General features: G+C 39.0%; 1 protein-coding gene across 1 annotated transcript in view; it reads right to left on the bottom strand.

Annotated features, from left to right (window-relative positions):
* The window catches only part of STPG4 (sperm-tail PG-rich repeat containing 4), a 36301-nt gene extending 18821 nt beyond the window's left edge, over positions 1-17480 (bottom strand). The window contains exons 1-5 of the mRNA XM_057497548.1: positions 17430-17480; positions 15809-15868; positions 14226-14483; positions 1241-1305; positions 985-1039 (exon numbers count right to left, since the gene is read on the bottom strand). Of these exons, the coding sequence (XP_057353531.1) occupies positions 985-1039; positions 1241-1305; positions 14226-14483; positions 15809-15868; positions 17430-17480 (489 nt within the window). The remainder of the gene's footprint in view (positions 1-984; positions 1040-1240; positions 1306-14225; positions 14484-15808; positions 15869-17429) is intronic.
* Positions 17481-21454: the final 3974 nt, after the last annotated feature.

Genomic DNA, 21454 nt, shown 5'->3' with positions numbered 1-21454 from the left:
TTATTATAATATGTACTATGGAGAACCTAATTTAATTTTTTCAAATTACTTAATCAATTGTCTAGCACACAAGGTCCCTTCCTTTCCCTATAATTTGTCACACCACCTTCATCAAATATAGAAATTTTATATATACCAAGGTTTGTCTCTGAGCTCTGTTTTGTTACCTCAATTCCTCTCTCAGATGTTTGATGTGCATCTTTTTCTGCCCCCTGAGTTTCTAGTTACAAATAAATAGCTATAGTCCATCAAACCACCCCAAAATAATTTCATAGTTTTCCAATCATTCAAATATTTACATAATTATTTATCTTTTGGCATCCACTGATAGTTACTTATTTACAAGAGTTCATTTTCACTTGTACTCGGAAACTTTCACAAACAGGAAAGCATTTTCACATTTTTAAAAGGAAAGAAACTAGAGATACTTTTCCATTTTGTTGTTAATACAATGATCTATTATTGACTATCTCTGCTGATTTAATTAATTAATTCAACAAATACTGTGTGGCAGCCATTTTTCTAGGTGATAATTATAGAGGCCAAAAACAGACAAAAATCCCTGCCTTCATGAAGCTTACATTCTAGTGGAGGAGACAGACAAAAACAGGATCAGTAAAATTTTAAATTTAGTGTGTCAGACAGTGATGAGCACTACAGAGAAAAATAAGTCAAGGTAGAGGAGACAGGAAATTCTGAACAGGTGACTAGGGATGACCTCCTTGAAAAGAGGATATGAGTCAAGACCTTTAAAAAGGAAAAGAAGCTTTATTTTTCTTCTATAACTTGACACAAATGGGTTACTTACATTGAAATCCCTAGTGTATCTTCAGATACATTTTAAGCACATCTTAAATAAGTTACATTAATCACTCATTGCTTATCTACTATGATGAGCAAAATGTTCATCTTGATGTCAAAAGGAATCATTGCATATTTTAAACATTAAGTTCATCAGGAGTTAATTGTCCACAATATACTTACAGGAATGAAGTAGCCTGTTGGAAATCTTTGAACTGTAGAACGAAATATGAAGCTCCTATATTTGAAAAAAAACATGATTTTGTGCATCTATTTTTTAATGTGAGGATCTTTAACTTATTCCCTCCCTCTCATTAAATATTTTAAATGCTAATCTGGATATGATGGGCATAAATGAGGTTTAAAAGTCATCAGTATTGGTTAAGTATATAAATAGAAAGGCATGAGTAAATTACTAAAAGAAATTGAATATGATTACCTGGAAGTGTACTTGGGAACTGGAGCAGGGAGTAGGTCATAATGCCCTGGTGAAAGTTTAAGTGACTGTACAGAATGGACAAGGACAACAATAATAGATTAATGCAGGTCTTAAACTCACATAATTTTATCATCAGTCATTCATAAATAATCCTCTATTTTATGGCCATACATTACATAATTTATTCTCTATTTTAATAGTGAAAAAGGTACATTTTCCAAAGGAGATTTTCAAAACATTCAACAGATAATCACTTTTCATAGTGAATTTCATGATAGTATGCCTGAGATGATGTGTAGAAAAAATTCTGTACAATTGCTCATACTTTAAATGTACTAGATTCAACAAATAAATCTGAACATCATTTAGTGAGCCTGCTCTGTGGATAAAGAACTGTGCTAGGTGTGTGTGGGGAATACAATGGTAAGAGAGAGATGGTCCCTGACCAGCAGACGTAAGAAGGCACAAACATAAATAAACTAACTAGGTGACCCACAGCTAACATCACATACTCAATGGTGAAAAGCTAAAAGCTTTTCCTCTAAGATCAGGAAAAGACAAAAGTGCCCACTCTCTCCATGCCTGTTCAGTATAGTACTGGAAGTCCCAGCCAGAGTCATTAGGCAAGAAAAAGAAATAAAAGGCATCCAAATTGCAAAGGAAGTGTAAAATTGTCTCTGTTTGCAGATGATGGGATCTTATATATAAAAAACCCCAACAACTCCACCAAGAAACTATCTGAACTAATACACAAATTTCATGAAGTGCAGGACACAAAAACAACACACAAAATCAGTTAAATTTCTATACACTAACAATGAACTATCTGAAAAAGAAATTAAGAAAAAATGTCACATTATGCTGGGCATAGAAGCTACAGGGCATAAATATTCAAAGAAGTAAAAAGCTAACCTTTTCAAACAATAAGGCTTCCCTCTCACTTACCAACTTCACATTTCCCTGTATGGCCCCGGAAGATGACTGGTTAGCCAGAGACGGGTAAGATTCCTCAAGGGAGGAACAACCTAAGACAGGCACAGTCGCAGGGGGGCCATCAGGTGAGAAATTGGGGATCAACAGAGGTGAGGCTTAGAACCTCACCCCCCCTGTTCTGAGAGAAATCTTCTGCATACGTGGATGTTTTATTGCCCTGGTCTAGCTTGGATTAACACATAGTCTACAGGCACACACCTGATCATCTACATTTGCTCTCTTACAACACTAAACTATGTTTTCTACCTTTATCTTGTATCTACTTACCACTTCAGCATTTTATTAAAAATAATAATAATAAAGAGAGAAATGTGGTATCCACATATAAATCAAGTATAAAAACCAAATGAGTATTCATATTTGAACTGACTGTTTAGAGTTCATAATGCATGAGCAAAACCGAAAGTTTCTGTGATGACTGCCCTTGTACTGTTCACTATGTAACTTATTCATTATGTAAGAATTTGTTCTACATGTAAGAACTTGTTTGTTATGCCTCAGAAGATTGGAGACTGACGAAAATTAGGCTTGGGGTGGATTAATGATTGTGCATTGAGCATTGACTCCCCTATACAGAATTTTATTGTCGTTAACAACCATTTGATCAATAAATATGAGAGATGCCCTCACAAAAAAAAAAAAAAAAAGGACAGACTTCCAATGGTAAAATAAATAAGTAACCAGGATGTAATGTATAGCATAAGGAATATAGTCAAGATATTGTAACAGCTTGGTAGGGTGATAGCTGGAACCTAGAATTATGTATATAAATGTTCTACCACTGTGTTGTACACTTGAAACTAATGTAATGTAATACTGTGCGTCAACTACCCTTCAATAAAAAATAATTATTAAAAAAAAAAAATGTCACATTAGCATCAAGAACAACAGAGTACTTAGGAATAACTTCAATGAAGGAAGTAAAAGATCTGTATACTGAAAACTGTAAGATTCAATACAATCCTTACCAAAATTTCAATTGCATTTTTTACAGATATGGAAAAAACAATCCTAAAATAGATCTGGAACCACAAAAGACTCCAAATAGTCAAAGCAATCTTGAGAAAGAAAAACAGAGTTGGAGGCATCATACTTCCTGATTTCAAACTGTTACAAAGCTATAATAATCAAAATGGTATGAGTCTGGCATAAAAATAGACACATACACCAATGCAACAAAATAGAGAGCCCAGAAATAAAACCACCCATATACACTCAATTAACCTTTGACAAGTGCATCAAGAATATACAACAGGGAAAGGACAGTCTCTTCAATAGACAATATTGGGGAAACTAGATATCCACATGCAAAATAATGTAACTAGAAAAACAGTATACCTGAGATACCTTAAACCACTCACAAAAATTAACTTGAAATGGATTGAGTACTTAAATGTGCTACCTGAAACCATGAGACTTCTGGAAGAAAATGTAGGGAAAAGCTCCTTGACATGAGTCTTGAAAATGATTTTTTTTTTAATATGACACCAAAAGCACAGGCAAAAAAGCAAAAATAAACAAGTGGGATGACATCAAACTAAAAAGCTTCTGCACAGCAAGGAGACAACCAACAAAATGGAAAGGTAACCTAAAGAATGGAAGAAAGTATTTGCAAAACATATATATGATAAGGTGTTATCCAAAATATATAAGGAGTTCATACAATTCAATAGCCAAAAAAAAAAAAAAAAAAAAACCAAGCTGCTTAAAAAAATGGGCAAAAACCTGATACAGACATTTTCCCAAAGAGGACGTACAAATGGCCCACAGGTATATGAAAACATGCTCAACATCACTAATCATTAGGGAAATGCAAATCAAAACCACAATGAGAGCTCACTGCACACCTGTTAGGAGGGCTATTATCAAAAGACAAAAGATAACAAGTGTTGGTGAGGATGTAGAGAAAAGGGAACTCTTGTGCATTGTTGGTGGGTAACATGGTACAACCACTGTGGAAAACAGTATGGAGGTTCCTCAAAAATCAAAACTAGAACTACTATATGATCTAGCAACCCCACTTCTAATTATATATCTGAAGGAAACAAAATCAGTATCTGGAAGAAATATCTGCACTCCCATATTCATTACAGCATTATTCACAGTAGCCAAGCTATGGCCACAGTGTAAAAGCATGAAAGAATAATGAATACAAGGATAATGAATACAATCACACACATGCAACACACACACATACACAGGAATATTATTCAGCCATAAAAAAGGAAATCTTGCCATTTGTAACAACCTGGAGGCATTATGTTAAGTGAAGAATGTTAGAGAAAGAAAGACAAATGCTGCTTTACATCACTTATATGTGAAATCTAAAAAGGCTGTACTCAAAGCAACAGCGTAGAATGGTAGTTGCCAGGCACTGGGGGAAATAGGGAGATCAAAGGGTACAAACTTGCAATATACAATAAATAAATTCTGGGGATGTAATGTACAGCACGATGACTATAGTAATAATACTCTGCTGTATACTTGAAAACTTCAGAGTAGTTCTTATGTGGTCTCACCACACACACACACACACACACACACACACACACACACACACACACAATGGTAACTGAGGTGATGGATGTATTAATTACCTTGATGGTGGTAATCATTTCATAATTATACATATATCAAATTATCATGTTGTACACCTCAAACATAGATGAGTTTGTTTGTTATACCTCAACAAAGCTGGGGGGAAATTTAAAATAAATAAACCCAATTCGATGATCTAAAGATGGTAAAGACAGTGTGAACTGAGTGTAGTCTTAAGGAAGGCGGGACTCACTCAGAGGAATGTGGCAGAGGAAACCCCGCCCTCAAACTGGTCGCAGACTACATGCATCTATGGATATGAGTGTCAAGGTACATGAGGTAATGGAGTGTCAGGAACTGGTGAGCATAGAGAGCGGCATATGTGATGGAAGGGAGAGTGAGAAGGACGGAGAAAGAAGTCGGGGAAAATTGAGCAGACCTCCAGAACTTGCTATGTTGAAGGAGCTGGCAGGGAGGAGTTGTATTACAAAATCCTATGAAGAATCCTTCCTGAAGTGAAAAGTCTTCCCCTGCCTGTTATTTTAAAATCAGATTTAAAAATACAGTGCTACTTTTACTGAAAATGAGGCATCCATACCCTGGCATTAGCAGTTACATGGAAGTTCAGCTGTTATATTTAACCCAACAGCTGTCCTTCACATATTAGTGCACAATTTTGATTGCAGAGGCAGCTTTTTGTGATACAGTGATAATAACAGTAAATACAAATTTTATGATGAAATATATACATTGTCCTGATGCACCTGTGCCTTGCTAATTGCTCGCTTGACATAACAGACACCAAGGCAATGTAGGTATTTTTTTAGTGTTTTTTGTTTTTGTTTTTTTTTTATATCAAGGAAGTGCAGATGTAAAGCTTAAGCAGAGGGCTTCCTTGGGGGCCAAACATTCTATTTCTTGATTTTTGTCAGCTACATGGGTGCTTGTTTGCTTTCTTTTTTTTCTGTTAATCTCTTTTATTTAATTGAAGTATGGTTGGTATACAGTCTTATATTGGTTTCAAGTATACAATACAGTGGTTCAACAGTTACCCATATTATTAAATCCTCACCCCCACTAGTGCAGTTACCATCTGTCAACATAGGAAGATGTTACAGATTCATCGGCGATATTCTCCATGCTGTACCACCATCCCCATGACCAACTTAGATTATGATTGAGAACTTTTGTGCCTCTTTATCCCCCTCGCCCTCCCCACCTGCCCACCCTGGTGTCTGCTTTCTATTTACTTTAAGACTGTATATTTATGCATTATGTTCCTTGCTGTTACTCTCTCTCTCTCTCTCATGCAGATATATATACATACACACAGGAGGAGAAAAAGAATTAAAAAGTGAGAAGAAAACCCAGCTTAAAGCAGCTATTTATTCATCTATACTCAGCAATTACAAAAGATTTTTATAATAAAGTACTCATGGAAAAATTCTTAGAAAGCATTAGTCTAGAAAGGATTATTGTCACCTGTAGCTTCTGTATTTGTCCTACTTCATGTGGCATTGCTCAACTTTGCTATTTAATATAGCCGAGAGAGGGCTGACTTTTTTCCATAAAGTCTTGAAAAGTCAGATGCTCTATGTAAGAGACTGTTTCTCTGCACATTGTTGAGCTTGTTGCAAACTATCTTGGTGGCTCCATTGCCCATGGGTCCAATGGAATACATATATATATTTCAAAAAGAATGTGTATGTGTGTGTATACTTTCCTAATTCCTACATATGTTTCTCAGTTCTTCATTTGTAATGTAAGCCTCAGAAAATCTAGACAATGTGCCCATAAAAACACCTGATTCTAGTTAATTAATATTTCAATCCATGTTGCTTCGACACTCAGGAAATCTTGCAATAGCTTGGAGTCATAAAATATGGCAGGATGGTATTACTGTGGATACTCAATTCACTTGTGTTGTACCAACACCATCAATGTCAGAAAACTGGAATAAGAGACAAAAAATACAAGCCCACTTATTGGGCTATTGGTATACAATATTTTGAAAACCCAGATCCATAAATAGGTAGGAGAGAAGAAAACAGATTTCTTATTCTTTCAGAGGTCCTATCAGAATGATCCTCAGTGAAAGCAGCCAAAGGGCTGGCAGGTGTAATAGTTTTAAGCTTTCTTGGTAGAAATTCCATCAGGTTTATCTTCTCTCTGAAAAGTCACTGTGTCATATGGAAGTATCACTGACTCACTGCTCAGACTTCTTTATGGTCTGAGAAATAGACAACATAGGACTTTCTCCAAAAAGAAGCCTGCCTAATGACACCAATGACATTGTTGCTAATTTGACCAGTACCCTGTTATTTTCATCAGCGCCAAATGAACTAAGATCTGCAAACGGGTCCCATCCCCTGAAATAAGTTCTCTGCACCCATCTTTCAGAATTTTTGCATGTGCCACTCTCTTGACATAGTTGCATGTGACAATTACTGCTTTGCCCTGCTCTTTGACAGTCCAGCTTAAAAAATATCTACTAGAGGAGCCAACTTTGAGGGCCACTTTTTTCATTTAAACGCACAACAAACTGTTCCATCTTATCTACATTTTGCTCGTTATCCCAACATTTAAGTCTTGAGTTCCCTGCAGCTATTACTTGCCTGCCCCTTCTTGGGCACATGGTTTCCCTCTGTTGATAACTTGCTCAGTGAAAAAACATCCTGTTGAAAATTCCTTCAGCTGTTGTTTCACCATGGAGCACTTTGCAAATTAACATGTCTTCAAGGATATCATCATCAGAGCTATAAACACAGCTAACAAAGATTAATAAACCAGCCAGATTTTCCCAACCTCAGTTTTCCAGTCAGCTGTTCAAGGATGTCTCTGAACACAGTAAATGGGTCTTTTGGTTCACTCCCTGATAGGTGTGCCCTTCCTGCCTGTCTACCTCCTTCTGACCTAGAACGCATTTTGGGGGTGAGGGAGGCAGAATAACCAAATTTGTTTCCTTTTACATGAGCTTCATCTTCCAAGGCAGTGTTAACACTAACCTGGACAGAAGTTTGAGACAATTTAAAATTTTAATTGTGACTTTCATTGAAATGTTTCCAACCTAGGATGTGAATAAGAGAAGTTTTCAAATGGGAAAAATAAATAAAATAACAGAACAAATGTTAGTTGGAAAACTTTTTGATTTCTTTACAAATGAGCTTGATTGAAAAGAATATTACTTGCATACTGATAACAATTCAAAATCTACAGAAAGAAAAAAAACTATAGGTCTCTTTTCCCCTACCTCACCCCTACTTCCCAAATGGAAACCACTGTTAATGATTGCTTAAGTATCTCTCATTAAAAAAGTATGCATTTAACATCATACATATATATATATATATATATGTATAATTTGTTTTAATTTATACTAGTGGAACTATGCTATAAATATTGGTCTGTTCCTTGAGTTTTTCACTTACTAATATATCTTGGAGATGTTTCCTTATCAACACATAGATCTACCTCATTTTTAATGGTTGCATTGTATGCCATTGTATGGATACCATTATATAACTAGGACTCTAGTTAAATAAAATTATAAACAATGATTCAGGTTTGATATAAATATCTCACTATACCTTTGTAAGGTCATCTGTAGGGTAAATTCCTGACAGTAGTATTGCCAGCTATATGCATTTAAAATACGGCTAGGAATTGCCAAATTACCCTCCCAAATACTTGCAACAACTTGTATTCATACAAATAGTATCTCTTTTTGTATCCCTGTTGCCAATAATGGGAATCATTGAACTTGTTGATCATCTTACAGGCAAAAAAATGTGTCAAGATGCTTTGTTCCTTTGTAAATATTTAATTGTTAGTTGAAGGCAAGTATCACATTAAGTTTTTCAGTAACTAGTGTTCTCTCTTGGTAAATGGCTACTTCATATTCTTTGTTCATCTTTTAGCCAGAATATCTATTTCAATTGGATTATAAGAGAATATGACTCATTTTTGCCCTTTGATGCAAGAGTGTTGAAGCCACACAGTTAGTGGTAGGTGTTTTTTGAGACTCCCTTGCATCTTCACAGTGGCAGCGCTCTGCTCTCTTTTGGATGGACTGACCTTCCCTGGCTACAGACAGGGGCACAGTCACCATCTTTTCCCTGTCCTTTTCACTGTAGAAAGACTCTGGCATAGACTTAGCTGACTTGAGGCTGGTCTGAAGTTCCCCTACCATGTTGATTTCAAGCTTATACTTTACACTTTCCCACTTAAGTCACTTGATCCATGTTTTCAGCTGGAAACATAAACAGTGCATTTAAATGGTACTGGACTTGTTACAGTCTACAGGTGGAGTTGCATTACAGCACAGGTTTTCTATAGGGCATTTTGGCAATGCATCACAGAAGACTTAGCTGTTCGAGGATGTCTTTTGTATTGGGTCTCTGTACTCAGTCTTCCTTCTTTTGGAGTGCTCTTACTCCAGATAGCTGCGTGGTTCACTCCCTCTCCTTCAAGTCTTTGTTGTTCAAGTGTCACCTTCTCAATGAACCCAGTTTAAATTGGCCACTCATGCCTACATGTCAGTTCCCTAATAATTCCACTCTATGACAAGCAGCAGAAAATGGCTGAATATATTAAGATACATCCATACAGTAGAACACTATGCAGCTCTTTAAAATGATGTACAGAATACATGAAGGTGTGGAAAAGATTCACAATATATTACTAAAAAAACTTCTGGTTTCAACCAGTGGCAAGCTAAACCTAGCTTACCACTGGTTGAAACCAGAAGTTATTTCGATAGTGAATCTTCCCACTGCAAACTACTAGAAATGAGGAATAAAATATTAAAAACAAATGAATAAGAGCTTTTCTTTAAAGATATGAAATTGCTGACAAGATCATAAGGAATTATAAAACCCCCAAACCAAGAGAGAGCAAGAAGCCAGAGAGGTGAGTGGCCCAGGTTTGCCCAGAGGATGTTTGCTAGCCCAGGCTAAACTCAGCAGAAGAACAGAGCTGTAGGGAGGGTTTGAGGAACCTCAGAGCCGCAGAGGTATCCACAGGTCAAAGCCTGGACCCATCAATGATGTGATCTAGTGGGAGTCCTACCCACAGGAACTGGAGCCCCTAAAGGGCACTTTCTGAGAGTAAGCCCTCCCCCCTCCCTCCAGGGGTAAGGGGACTGATACTAAGCAGAATTGGTAGAGGGGAAAGAAACCCATCCTTGAGTGAGTGTAACCATGGGCTGGTCCCTTTTGTGGATTCCAGTCCAAATCCCCATACTGAACTGATCCACAAATACAAAGTATGTACTCCAAGTGGTACCAGACTGTTTGTTTCCCTAAGTCTCACAGAACGAAAAGCAAACCTTCTCTGAAGACAAACACCTGCATTTTAAGTCTTAGGGAATTCATGAAAATAAATTTTCAGGAGCAATGAGCAGCACACAAAGATAATCACACACACAAGGAAACAAATTGGGTAAGACCCAGGCAGATTTCAGGTACTTGAGCCATCATTAATTCATTCATGCATTCAACAGATATTAACCGTCAGATGCTGTTCTAGAGGCAAAGATGTAACAGTGAACAAAACAGGTAAATATTCATGTTCCCATGAAGCTTCACTCTCATGGGAGGAGATAGACGACTAATAATAAATGCAAAGTGCAAGTAAATTATATAGTATATTGATGGCTATAGGTGCTAAGGAAAAAAAGAAAAAGAGCAGGGTAGGGAAAGTCAGGAGCGCAGGGTGGCCAATTTAAACAGGGCTCATCGAGAAAGTGGCACTTGAACAAGACTTGAAGAAGGAGAGGGAGTGAACCATGCAGGTATCTGGAATAAGGGCATTCCAGAAGAAGGAAAACCCAGTACAAAGACCCTGAAGCGGTAGTGGCAAGTTCCAGAAGCAGCCAGGAGGCCAGTGGGGCAGGAAGAGAGAGAGAGGAAGTAGTAAGAGATGGGGTCACAAGTGAGCCACTTCAGAACAAACCTGTTGACCCTGACAACCACCCCGAGTTCGCACCCATGATCACAAAGCCTTAACCCACTGGTTCTCAAGCAGGTGCTTTTTTTTTTTATGTCCCCGGTGGACATTTGGCAATGTCCCGTGACCATTTTCATTGTTACAGTTGAGATGGGGGGATTGCTAATGGCATTGAATTATCCAGGAATGCTGGTAAGCATCTTACAAAGCACAGAACAGCCCCCTACAACAAAGAATTATTCTGTCCAAAATGCCAAAAGTGCCAAGGTTGAGAAACTTTGAATTAAACATACCAATGAAAAAGTAAAAAAGGCAGCTGGATGTTCAAGTCTGGAGTCCAAGAGAGAAGTCTGGGCAGGAGATACAAATTTGGAAGTCACAAAGAAATAGATGGTGTTCACAGCCTTGAGATGGAATGAGGTGACCAGGGGAGGGCGTGTAGATGGGGAAGAGGTCTGAGTGCCTGGGAAGAGGTCAGGGAGAGGGGGCCGAACCAGCAAAAGGGCTGAGAAAAGGACCCATGAATGAGGATTGAGGAGGCGGTGTCAGAGCTTTGGGAAGAGGGGAGATGTGAGATAAAGGCACCCAGGAGGGTGGGAACAGACTAGGGAAATCCAATCAGTGCCCATGTAAGATGAAGAGTTTAACATGAGACCAGTCATTCCGCTGACTGGATCCAGGTACAAAGTTCTGAGAGAGATTTAACCAGGGTTGTGGCTTTGCCAAATAAGTACAATGCGCCATCAGGGGCGAGGGAATTGAGGGCATGTACAAGAGTTGCTCTAATAATTAACTATGGAATTTAAGCTTTGTAAGGAAAGAAAACATCGGGAAGCTGAGGGGCAGTGAAAAGGTGGTAGGATCAGTGGATTATGGATTGGGGGTGAGGGAAAAATGGTTGGGACTGGGAGATGAGAATGAGTGAGGCAGAAGGTTAGCAGAAGGTGGTCCAGGTGGGATGAACGTGATTCAGACTATAGAGGGTTGAAAGGATGGGTCTTAAAAAAAAATCTAAGGAGTAAGTGGCTGAGCTAGAGGACAGTTCAAGAAACTGAGTTCAAGAAATTGGAAGATCATATATATGATACTGAAATTATGACAGGAGTAATGGAAGAGGGACAGGGGGCAAAGGGAGCTCAAGTCATCCAGAAAGGAGCAGGAGAAACCTGGGGTGGGGGTGGGGCTGTGGCTGCAGCGCTGAGAATAAAGCAGATCACTCTGCTGTGTGTATAAAGAGAACTGGACCCACTTTTGTGATTACATATAATCTACAGTAAAAATGTATTACTTCTCTGATAAGAAAAAAATTATTGTACAAATTGTAGGGCCATCTCATGCTCTAGGAAAGAGCTAGACATATAAGATGAGTATACACATGCACACGCGCACACACACATTTGAATACACACATCTGATAAGATTCTTTGATACTGGTTCTCCAGTTGAGTTACATGCGTCAGAATAAAGATGTTAAAAAAAGTAAAAGCTTTTTTTACAGATAACAGGCAGCACTAATAAGGTAGGAAGTGAATATTCTATTAAAATTATGAAGTTTGAGAATGTTGTTCTGTCTTAATGAATAACAATAATGTATACTGTATCTACCTCAAAAGCAAATTATTATTTTCCTGAGTTCTATTAAAAAAACACAATTATGAATTTTACTGGTGAGTAAACAATGTTCCATCTGAATCTCTCTCCCCTTGTGAATGTACTAGCACATACCTTTGAAACAGAAAGTCAGAAAAGCATTTAACTCTTCCAGTTTCAGGAGCTCAGTTCTCTGAGGGAGTTGGGGAGATAAGGAAAAGAAAAAAACGGGGGAGGAGTAGGCTTTCAGGTTCTACCTCCTCCAGGTAAGCCAAATTATTTTGGTATTTCAAAGCTTTAAATTTTGCCCAGTACCAACCTTGTATGTTTTTTCCTTTAAACAGTGGGCTTTGGCCTACCCTCAAAAACCCCGAAAAGCAAGAAGACAGGAAACAGAAGGAAAATAAACGGTGGTGGAGAATGAGGAAGGATGACTTTGCACTGGAGGTGGCCAAAAGGATTTCACATTGCAGCATGGTTACCTGATATGAAGTCATTAAAGTCCTAGTATAATTTAGTGCTTGTATTCATCCACTGAAGTGAACAGCAGAAGTTTACCCAATGAACATTTATCATTCTGTCCTGTTTCAAAGCTACAATTTGCAAAGCAGAAGGAAGAGTTTAAAAGTTGGATGCTTGTGCTCATCCTGCTGAATATTTCTGGTCTCCATACTCATAACCACAATCTCTCATATTTAATTCAACCTCCAGTTGCAACACATGTCTTCTCAGGTTATCACAAGAACACTCTGATAAGCTTGTGAAGATTTATGACACCATATGACTGGCTTCTTTATAAATGGGAGATATTATGGCCTAAAGTCCCAACTCACAAAGTCCAAGTCACAACCCTGTCCCTTGAACAGGCCTTGGCCAATGCTGTGCGGCTCCATTGAAACACCTTCCTTAGATTCCACCCATCCAAACTCTGCCCTGGTTCAAGGTCATAGGCACATAGGCACACAGTAGCCTGGAAAGAGCACTGAATTTGGGCTCAGAAGACCTCAGTTAAAAGCACTGCCTCTCCTACTTAGCTACGTGCCTCTTAACAAGTTACTTAGTCTCTGTTCAGCTCAGTTTTCTCCCATGTAAAGTGGGGATAACATGTCCTGCCTATTTTAGAATACTTGGGAAGAATACCTCAAAGAATACATGTGCAAGTACACAGTAAGCTTCTAAGAACCACACGCATGTCATGTATTATTCAAGGTCCTGCTTGAGTCCTGCTTACTCCAGGGAGCCTTCCAGCCTTTCAATCCAGCCTGCACTGAACTCTCGCCCGGCATTTCCTGCTACACTGTGTAGCTCAGCACTTGACATGTTTGTTCTCCTGTTGCTGCTTGGAGAGTTCTGAGTCAGGATCACCCTCCTCCACCCAACCTAGCCCAGGGCTGTAAGCACAGCAGTGCTCTATATTATCAAAGTTATGAACAGACCTGTGAAGCTGAGTGTAGAAGCTGACCCTCCTGGTACCACAGTGTTCATTTCTCCAAGAACATTTTGAAAAAGCCTCCCTATGGTATAGAATTATAGTCACACTCTAATAAGGGCACTACTTACCAGCGGCAGTTTTCTCCTTAAAAGAAGAGGGTACACTGTATAAACTGTTTGAAGAGAGCAGAAGCATGGCCCAGTCACAGAGAAGACCTCAGAGGCTCCCCAAATCCAGGGAACCCTGCCAAGAGTCCCTGGAGAGGGAAAACTGTCTCCGATGCATTCCCTTTAGGTTAGGAGGCCTCACAGGGGAAAATCTTGCTGGACACATTTGCAAATTAGGCAGCCTGTTGATATCTGTTAGGAATGAAGCCATCCTAAAAGTTTTCAGTTTCTCCTGGGGAAGACACATTCTAAATAGATAAAATATTTTCCCTAGGGACTCTCGGTCACTTTCCCACAAAAACCCGCTATAGCACTTTACCTGATCTTTGTAAACCAGTGTGTTGGGGCTTGGCCGTGGTTTGTCTTTAAATGAGTACGTGGCCACTTGTTTCTTTAACAAGTCGGAGAAGTCAGGAGGCATGTACTGGGGAACGTCATTTAGTACTGGATCATTTCTTTGCACAAGAGGTGGTTTTCTCCTTCCTTCATTTTTGAAACTGTAGGTTGCTACCACTGGATTTAATAGGGATTCCTCAATAAAAGTTTTCAAGTGGTAAGTGCCAGGGATAGGAGTATTCTGTGGAAAATTGACATCATTTTTCAGATCAGTGTGTGAACTGGTAATATTTCCTAAAGCATCGTTCTTGGAAGGGTTACTCCTAAGTAGTATTTCTCTCTGTTTTAAAGTATAATAAAATTATATCAATATTTTAAGGGGATCATGATTATTTCCTTTCTGAGACAATTGCTAAATTATAGTAAATGAGTTATGGCCATAGTTGAAGTTTTACTTTTTTAAACAGTAGCTTCTGAGATACTTAAATTTGAGATTCAGTGTGACTATACATTTCAGGCCTCTAGTGTGACCACTCAGGATTGTTTCTGGACTAAATAAAAATTATCCTACTTCTGCTTAGCAGATACTACATGTTTCTTTCTAGCTCTCAAGTGGGAAGCTCACGGATAATAACATGAGACTGAGGATGAATTGGCAGGGCATCCAATAAGAGGTTTAGTACTTCAAATCACAACCACAATGTGGCTGGATGGCCAGACCTGAAAGTTTAGTCACTGCTGCTCTGTGGCCATCTTTCCACTGAGCACTCAGCTCAGTTCCACCTTTAAAATTGGTTCAATTCCAAGAAAAACTCTGGTCCATGGGACCCTCTGTTATTGAAGGGTGTGGATAGAAAATAGAGAAATGATGTCTCTTGAGAAGGGGATCATGCCTCTTTTCTTTCATATATTATCATCTTGCTTTCACGTATTAACCTTGTTAACAAAAGTTATCACAGGCTCTATGCCATCTATGTAAGATAAAAACTGAAACCCATTCTGTGATGACTGCCCTTGCACTGTTCACCATGTAAGAACTTATTCACTATGTAAGAACTTGTTCACCATGTAGAAACTTGTTCGTTATGCTTCAGAAGATTGGAGACTGTTGAGAATTAGGCTTGGGGTTGATTAATGATTGTGCATTGAGTCCCCTATACAGAATTTTATTGTTGTTAACAACCATATGATCAATAAATATGAGAGATGCCCTCTCAAAAAAATAAAAACTGAAACCCAAACACCCTTCCAGAACGTATGATTTTTCTTCCTTGTGTAATCCCACCAGGGTCATAAACTAGGTTGGCTTTACACAGGCTTTGCATCCTGTGTAAAGCACCTAGTTTCCTAGAGTTGCTTTCCTTCTCCAAGCTTTTACTGCATTCAAAATTTAGTTTCTCATTCATATAGTGTTAAGAAATTTTTAAATATGAAATTAGGCCCCTATAGATATGAACAACCACTGTTTTCTTACAATTAAGTGTTCATAACTTAAAAGGTAAGACTGATTAAAATATTAGTGGAAATAAGAATATTTTGAACAGGAAAGAATGAAAATGTACATACTGTTAATGCTATTCTCCACCATCCTTCTCTTTCAAAAGATGATGTCTTCCGGGTTGGTTTCTAGTAACAAACATAAAATGTGCTTATTTATTTAAGTGGTAATCCCTGGAAGTTAAATGTAATTTATAAAACTTTTACTTGAGGGAGAATATATTCATAAACAACATATCCATTAAGGGGTAACATCCAAAATATATAAAGAGCTCATACGCCTCAACACCCAAAAGCAAATAACCCGATTAAAAAATGGGCGGATATGAACAGACACTTCTCCAAAGAAGAAATTCAGGTGGCCAACAGGCACATGAAAAGATGCTCCACATTGCTAATCATCAGGGAAATGCAAATTAAAATCACAATGAGATATCACCTCACACCAGTTAGGATGGCCAACATCCAAACAACCAATGCTGGTGGGGATGTGGAGAAAGGGAAACCCTCCTACACTGTTGGTGGGAATGTAAATTAGTTCAACCATTGTGGAAAGCAGTATGGAGGTTCCTCAAAAACTAAAAATAGAAATACCATTTGACCCAGTAATTCCACTCCTAGGAATTTACCCAAAGAATACAAGATCACAGATTCAAAGAGACATATGAACCCGTGTTTATCACATCACTATTTACAATAACCAAGATATGGAAGCAACCTAAGTGTCCATCAGTAGATGAATGGATAAAGAAGTGGTACATATACACAATGGAATAGTATTCAGCCATAAGAAGAAAACAAATCCTACCATTTGCAACAACATGGATGGAGCTAGAAGGTATTATGCTCAGTGAAATAAGCCAAGCAGAAACAAGTACCAAATGATTTCCCTTATTTGTGGAGTATAACAACAAAGCAAAACTGAAGGAACAAAACAGCAGCAGACTCATAGACTCCAAGAAGGGACTAGCCGTTACCAAAGGGAAAGGGTTGGGGATGGTGGGTGGGGAGGGAGGAAGAAGGGGATTAAGGAGCATTATGATTAGCACACATAATGTAGGGGGCTTACAGGAAGGTAGTACAGCACAGAGAAGACAAATAGTAACTCTATAGTATCTTACTACACTGATGGACAGTGACTGCAATGGGGTGTGTAGGGGACAACTTGGTAATAGAGGTGAATGTTGTAATAACAATGTTGTTCATGTGAAACCATAAGATTGTATGTCAATGATACCTTATTAAAAAATTATAATAAAAACCTTTATTTTACCATTAAAAACTTCTACTTGAAGAAATGAACACTTGCACCAAATTGGTCAGCCTTAATTTAAAAGCTACATCATGATAAATTTTGTCTGTGACATTTCCTTAAGTTGCTACTTCATGATCTTTAAGTTCTTTTTAAATATCTAAATACCCTTTGGGAAAATTAGAGTAATAAACATCCCCAATTCACAGAGACGTGGTAAGAATAACAGATGTGACAAAATTTGGTGCTGTTAGGAAGAGGAGTGTTGTGTAAATCCCAAATTGTATTGTGATAATTGATAAGATTTATTATGGCTCTAGTGACTGTGATGGGAGCTCAAGGGAAAAGTGCACAGTCATCAAATTAATGTGATATTGGGGTACAAATTCCTCACGATGTGGCAAATGCTGAAAACTGCCCTTTCCTGGCTTTACATACACTATCAGATATGCCTGCCAAAGCTACAGTGATTATTGGCGGCGGTAGCATGAAGTTACTTCAGACTCACATTGGTGTCTACTGAAGGTTCTGTTTTTTCTTTATGTCTCTGCCATTTCTAAGATTTTTAAAGTTTGTTTTAGTTCAGAATGTATCATCTCAGAACAACCCCCAGTAGGAAAAGAATGTTACTAAGAAGGTCAGATATGTATCATATAAATACAGTACAGCCAGTTCTCTCCACTTGTCCAGCTTGCTGTGACACTGATGAGGCAGAATGACAGAGGAGCCAGACAGATTTGGGCTTGAGCACCAGCTCTGCAACTTTCACTAGCTAGGGACACTAGGCAAGCTACTTAGCCCTTAGGAGCCTCAGCTTCCTCTTAGGACTATAAAATTAAGGCCCTACAGGGTTGCTGTAAGAAAAAGGCATTGTACATACAAAGATTTGCACCACAGCCAGGGCTCAATAAATGGTAGCTTTTATTTTTAAAACCGCATCTGCCAAGTTGACTATTAGCAGATGATTGGTATTCCTCTGTTTGAGGACACTCTTGTCCTCCATAGTAAGTACTCTATACCCATTTATTATTATCCCATATTTGCTTCTTCTGCCTGTGAACAGGTAGTTTTTTTCCTTCTGTGCTATTTTTACTAGTAAAATCATTAAAATATTAAGTTCTACTTTCATTCAAAATGCTGTTACTACTATGATATAGGGGTCATCTCAACAATGCATTACAAATAATAAACAATCTAGTCAGTAAAACTGATATAATTCATTCTTCCTGTCTAGCATCATAATCACTCTACTTAATGAGTACCCCTGAACTTTAGTTTTACTATAAAATGCGCATTTCTCTAAAAAAATTGTTTCATTCATATTGCTAAGTCTGAATTTCTTCCTATACGCTCCCTTTAGTAAGACTTCCGTTAAATCTTTTCTGTTGCACATCTAGTCACAGAAATCAAACTTTCTCTGGCAGGTCAGGACAGGTGTCCCACCTCTACCAAGACCAGGAAAAGGAGGTGGGAAGAAGGGAGAAGTAAGCGTGATACATGTAAAGGAAGGTCACTGGCTGTCGTTTTGCCCAAGGCAGGTGATCTAAAACTCCACCCATCTACAACTACGAATTCACTTAAATGGTGAGTTGCTTTAGAAAAGATAGGCTAAACATCTCTTGCCCAAATTTATTTAAAACTAAACAAAGGTAGTTTCAAATATTTTCTAACTACTAAAATAGGAAGCAGGGCAAAAATGTGTCGGACTAAGGGAGGGAAAACCTGTTCTCTGGGCAGATGGAAGGGAAAATGAAAGAAATCTAATCACCCTAGTAGAGCAGTTGTCCAGGGCAATTAGTAGTGGGGAAGAAGGAAAAACAAATATACAGAAAAGAAAGGCGAATGAAAGGATAAGGGAGTAGCAAGGGACGAGGAGATAAAATGAAGTCGAACTCGACGACGATCAGGCAGAGACGACCACAGCTGGAGGCGTGCGGGCGGTGAGACGGCAGGGATGGAGGCCCGAAGGGCGCAGGCGCCGGGGAGCAGAGAGGGACTTTCTGGCGGCGGAGCCGGGCGAGCGCCACGGCAGGGGTTGCGCCCCAGGAGGCCGGCGGAGCCGCGGCCAGCCCGCCGAAGCGCCTCGCCCCGGGGCTTCCCTTACGGCGGCGGCGGCGGCCATGGCGGGGACGGGCCCGTCCGTAGCGGCTGTCTCGCTTCCCAGGCCGAGGCTGGCGTCCGGTTGCCAGGCGGCGTCTCGGGCCTGCCGGCCCCCGACCGTGCGCTGGTAACCCGCCAGAACGCCTCCAACGGCGCAGCGAGGCGGGCGGGCAGGTGCAGGGCAGGAGGCCACAGGAAATCACTCGAGAGGGCCACGCACACGTGTGTAAGAAAATCTAGAGGGCTCTGGAGCCGCCCGAGAGGCTTCTACTAAAGGCGGTTCGTAAAGGCTTGGGCGTATCCGAATCCCACACACAGGGAGACGGTGTATTTCGTAGGCATACTTAGCTTTAACGCATTTATCAGCTTTAGCACCCACTTTCTAAGACTTTAAGCTCCTCCACACGTACATTCTCGGTGTCTCTCACCTTTGATTTAGTACACGACAGGCTTCACTAGCTCAATCTACAGACCACCCTTTCCTTTCTGTACAGACTCTCTTCACTTCCGACCTCTTGGCTGTAGTCTCTCAAACGATTCTCATCTTTAAAGTCAAACCCTCCTCTAAACCTTAATTCCTTCAGAGTGCCTGCTGTGTTCCAGATCCTTCACATACATTAAAATTTAATCCTTACAACCTTGCGAAATTGGTATTCAATCCCATTTCTGGAGGAGGAAACAGACTCCCCTGGGCAGTTTAGCAGTTAATTCCGCATGACACGTAAGTGGCAGCCCAAGTTCAAATCCATGTCTGACTCCAGCGCCCCACTGTCCACGACACCATGAAGTTTCTGCTTCCTTTCACAATTTTCAAGAGTAATGTGGACTCGTTTTTCACCACCTCCCATACTTTCCTAAAATCATCTTAATATGACATGTGCACACTACTTTCAATTAGAATTGACTTGCTTAACTAGCCGGTGATCCAATTGTCAATCCATTGGGGATTTTTCACCATGTCAAATTTGACCTGCACCTGTTATGCTGCATTTATTATCCCATTCTATCATTCTTGAATACCTCCCTAAATACCAGGATTTTAACACTGGCTGAATTTGCTATGATTTACTGTGTCTACAAAGAAGATAAATTATCTACCCATCTGGAGTGATTATGATTGAGTAGAATGTTTGGAACCATGACTGTCACTATTCATTCATTAAACACGACTATCTTTGCCGTTAGGACAAAAGCAAAATTCACCATCTACTCTTTCATTTAAAAACCTTGTCTCATATATACTTGCAAACCCCAAGCATGCAATCTTCAAAATTCGGTGGTATCCCCACATTAGCTCATGCCTGGCAAACCTCAAGGGTCAACTCCTCTTAGGCCTAATCCCTTGTACCCCCAGAAGGCCTCCAAGTTGTCTTTATTGGAGGATTCATTTTGACAAATCATTCCCCCCACAACTGTAAACATACTGAAAAAAATGAGTTGCTAGTTTTCCTCTCTACAAATAAAACCAAAGGATGGACTACAGCTACACTTTTCAAAATTAATGTGCATACAAAACATTTTGAGGATCTTGTTAAACTGAATTTATTCAGGTCATGTGGTGTGGGACCTAAGACTACATTTCTAACAAACTCTCAGGTAATTCTGTAGGTGACGAGTAGCAAGAGCTTTGAGGACTCCATTTAATTTCTCTTAAAATACTGGGATTCTAAATTCATTTAACATAGCCTGAGAAAAAATCCAACCACGCACTAAATTTGAAATCAACAACTGAAATTCTAAGGCAAAAGGCAAGTTAAAAACCAGTTTTCACAAATGTGAGCGATTAATCGAGTCCATCATCACTGGCCCTCATTTCATTTTCTTATTTTGGCTGAGCCTGTAGAACTGGCTCAGCAGACTAGGGACTGGTACCCTAGAGACTAAAGGGTACAGAGAAGTCCAGAAACCCATTCAAGGTGTGAAATACAAGGAACATTTAGATGAGAAAATAAGTTTATCTCAAAAACAGCAACAGCATGGATCAGTGATTTCAAGGACTTTACTAATAAAACAGATTAAGCATGTAGTATATACAAAATGTCCTCTTAACAGTCTTATGCAACACACCAAGGAAAAGCTTAAAATCTATTTTCAGGTTACCTTAAGTTTTCAAGAGGCAGCATTTTTTTAATAAAGAGAACAAGACTACACCAAGTAGAATTCAACAGTGCCTCTGCTATGCATCAGATCTTTAATATTCTGAGACATCTTAGCATCATCTTTAATTGTAGTAGTAATGGTTTTCATTGTAAGAGCAAACATGCTACAGACATTACTGAGGAAAAAATTATCAATTACCTGATCCTGCTAATATAAAACAGGTAATAAGGGTAAGATTTACAAGGTTTTAAAATTAGTCCCAA

This window comes from Manis pentadactyla, chromosome 2, assembly GCF_030020395.1.
Source record: "Manis pentadactyla isolate mManPen7 chromosome 2, mManPen7.hap1, whole genome shotgun sequence".
Taxonomy (NCBI): Eukaryota; Metazoa; Chordata; class Mammalia; order Pholidota; family Manidae; genus Manis; species Manis pentadactyla.
This window is presented reverse-complemented; position numbering and strand designations above follow the sequence as displayed.